This window comes from Sinocyclocheilus anshuiensis, unplaced genomic scaffold (genome assembly GCF_001515605.1).
Source record: "Sinocyclocheilus anshuiensis isolate Anshui unplaced genomic scaffold, SAMN03320099.WGS_v1.1 scaffold1373, whole genome shotgun sequence".
Taxonomy (NCBI): domain Eukaryota; kingdom Metazoa; phylum Chordata; class Actinopteri; order Cypriniformes; family Cyprinidae; genus Sinocyclocheilus; species Sinocyclocheilus anshuiensis.
In genome coordinates this window covers 4,807-8,497 of record NW_015548285.1, presented here as the reverse complement: position 1 = coordinate 8,497, position 3,691 = coordinate 4,807, and the positions used below count along the sequence as shown (strand labels likewise).

The 3,691-nt window shown below is 34.5% G+C and overlaps 1 protein-coding gene across 1 annotated transcript in view; it reads left to right on the top strand.

Annotated features, from left to right (window-relative positions):
* Window positions 1-3,691, top strand: part of plpp2a (phospholipid phosphatase 2a) — a 30,726-nt gene that overhangs the window by 24,645 nt on the left and 2,390 nt on the right. The window contains exons 3-5 of the mRNA XM_016443448.1: window positions 642-904; window positions 2,257-2,314; window positions 2,875-3,051. Of these exons, the coding sequence (XP_016298934.1) occupies window positions 642-904; window positions 2,257-2,314; window positions 2,875-3,051 (498 nt within the window). The remainder of the gene's footprint in view (window positions 1-641; window positions 905-2,256; window positions 2,315-2,874; window positions 3,052-3,691) is intronic.

The following is a 3,691-nucleotide window of genomic DNA, read 5'->3' as shown; positions in this document are numbered from 1 at the left end:
ATAATATTACCAAGGGGCAACATGTATATCGAAAATAGCAGAGGACCTAGGACAGATCCTTGTGGCACTCCACTTAGTGCACGATCCACAGCACTAAGTTGATGTATTCCCTCAGCGACCAGCACAGATCAGCTCCAGGCATGACGAAGCGGATATCGTCCTCTTTTGGAAGACCAAACAAAGTAGTTTAGCTTTCACAACGAAGCACACAGCGTCTTCACGACATGGCGGCGGCGGCAACAATACTACAGCGAGAATAAAAGTTACGCCTTCTTTTTTTGCATGAACATTTGGGCGGCGTTATGCAAATCTTCCCACATCGTGACGTAGACATGTGGGGGCGCGTTAGAACGAGCCGTTTTAGGTAGGCATGGTTAACTCTTAACTTTTATAAAGAATATCTCTTTGGATCTGAGACTTTAGTCTTTGCAACTTTACAGATCTTCTTTATGCACCAAGAGCTTGTAACACTCCAAAGAGAAAAGAACAATTGAAATCGCATCATATGACCCCTTTAATGTGTATTCATGGAACCATAGATGCTAATAAAGAAGCTTTATTTTTAAGAGTGTATTTCTCAAGATTCAAATTATTAACCCTAAGAAACGTTAAACATGAAAATCTTGTTTTCTCACTTGCAGATCACTTCTGGAGAGGCCTGCCTGGTCTACACCAAACGTCTCTATTCCAATTCAGACTTCAACCAGTACGCTGCGGCGCTCTATAAAGTGGTGGGGACGTTTCTGTTCGGCGCGTGTGTGAGCCAGTCTCTGACCGATATGGCTAAGTACACCATCGGACGCTTGAGGCCCAACTTTATCGCGGTGTGCGCTCCAGAAGTGTGCGAGGGCTACACGCTGGAGATCAACTGCACGGGAAGCTTTCGCAACGTGACCGAATCCAGGTACAGAAGCAGGGGACGGGAAGGGCCCATGTCAGGGGTCGTGAAGTGCTAACACTACTTCCTGTACTTGTTTATATATGTCACCTGTTGTTTCACTTCCTGTTTGTCCAGTACATTGGTGCTTTCTTAGGATTTGACCTTTGCAGTGCAAAGGTCTCACTCATGTTCTCAAATGTCACATGTCCTCAAGAGACCTGAAATAATCATAGATTTGATTATACATGCACTAGTCTGGCACATCTTTTTTTCTGTAAAGGAAATATTTGAGTCCTGTAATGCTGCTTTGTCAATTTTTTTTTATTTTTTATTCTGATTTGAAATATATTATTATTAATAGTAGTAGTAATCCTTCTCATTTTAAAGTATAGATTAAAATAGATTTAAATGTTTGTTTTTTTATTTGTGTCTAATTACTTTCTCCTCATTTTTAACATTTTCTGAATTTCTTCATCAGTGTTGTTATTGTTAACTAAACGTAATAAAAACATGTTTTTGGTATTTGAAATAAAGCTGAAATAAAATAAAATATAAATATTAGCTGAAAAACTTTTAAAAAACTTGAATGAAAGTTAGATGTTATTTTGGCAACTAACCGAAATAGGGCAAAATTGAAGTAATTACCATAATTACTAAAACTGAAATTGAAGTAAGGCTTAAAAAAAAAGCATATAACAAAAGGACTAAGACTTGTGCTTAAATGAAAATAATATAAAAATAATAAAATATAAAAAAGCTAATTCTAAATATTCATAAATACTATAATACATTTTAATATAATCGTAAATATAATAATGAAATAATAATAATTATAATAATAATAATAATAATACATACATATAATAAATAATACTTAAATAACCCTTTTAACCAAGAATTGCGGTTATCAATATCGCTGTCACAAGCAATATGCTGAATATTATAGGTGATAATGTTTATAAAAAAATAATAATAATATTTGGTTATGATATAAATGAAAAAAGTGCCATCTCTGAGAGTTTGAAGAATATATTTTTTGGATTTTTACATCACGTATCACTAAACTGATTTTCTCAGAGTGGGTTTAAGGTTAGTTGGTTTAGGTTTTATTATTACTTTTATATGAATTTCTTATTCGTATTACCAAACGGATCAGTAAAAATTCACATCATCGCACATCATACCAGAAGGCACATGGAGGTCAAGTGAACATGTGATAAATCTTTTAACACAGATGAAATCTTGAAACGTAGTATGAAAGTGAAGAATGGCCCATAAATGTGTCACACTATACGATTGTGATAATGATTCTTTTTCCTTTCTGCTTGTATCGTTGTCTCGTATCTTGTATTCCTCCGTGGATTGTGTTGCGCCAGGCTGTCGTTCTACTCCGGTCACTCCTCCTTCGGGATGTACTGCATGTTGTTTCTGGCGGTGAGTTGTCACAGTTGTCTTCCTCTCCTGCAATCATGCTGACACAGAAGACTTGTGTAGACAGATAAAGGAGAGCTCTCAGAGCAACAGGAAACACCACGGAGACAATAAACTACGACTGCAAACATTCCCAATGTCTCAAGCTTTAAATCACGACAGTATACGGTGCTTAAAGGAACAGTACACCCAATAATTATAGCTCTCGTATCGTTTACTCACCTTCGTGCTATTTCAAACCTGCGTGATGTTTTCTCTTCACAGCATGCACAACTTTTTTTTTCTTTTTCTGAAATTTCTCATTGTGTGTTCCAAAAAAGAAAAAGTCATACAGGATTGAAGCGACATGATGGAGAATTAATAGTTTTCTGGCTGCTTCACTCATGTTCAGACGTGTCTGTATTTGTCACAAGGTGCTTTCCTCTAACTTTTAAGGAATTGCAATGGCTTGCATTCGTTTTCCTGCTATTGAACCCTCAAGACTGATTTTGCATTTTTTTCCCCCATATTCTCTTAAAGTATTGTGTAATCCATTGTTGTTTTTCCTGGTTTTTCCTCTGTAGCTGTATGTGCAGGCACGTATGGCATCCAAGTGGGCCCGCCTCCTCCGGCCCACAATTCAGTTCTTCCTGGTGGCCTTTGCCATTTATGTGGGATACACGCGTGTGTCTGACTACAAGCACCACTGGAGCGACGTGGTGGTGGGTCTCCTGCAAGGGGCACTGATCGCAGTCCTCACGGTGAGTGCGGTGAATCTCATGAAATCTCTTGTTCGGGTCACATTTCACCACAAAAACAACAAATTATAAAATAATTAGAATTTGCATATAAAGAAAATAAATCCTGTTTTAGGAACATTGGGATACTGTGAAATATGTCCATGATTAAGCCCAAACTAAGCTTAAAAAATAATGAAAAATATATGTATGTTATATATATATATATATATATATGTATGTAGGTATCTAAAAAAGTTATGTGCTCAAGAATGAGAAAATGAGAATTTTTTTCATCAACATTTTATTGATGTTATAAAATAACATTTTTTTTAAATGTTAAAAATAATTTATAATTATTATCATAATGATCCTAAATACATTGGAAACATGCTTTTTATGTAAATATAATTTATATTAATCATTTTATGCTAAATTCAATTGAATTTTAAATTATTTGGTTTTTGGTAAAGTTTTAGAAAAGAGATTAAGACTTTTTATTTTCGTGGTTAAATAAAGCTTAAATAAAAAAAAACACATTATAAATAAATGATGAATAATATTATAAATAAAAATATAAAAATAAACAGAGAAAATAAAATAAAGTGTATATATAATATTTAATTTAAATATAGGATATATAATATGTGTTTGTGTGTGTGCG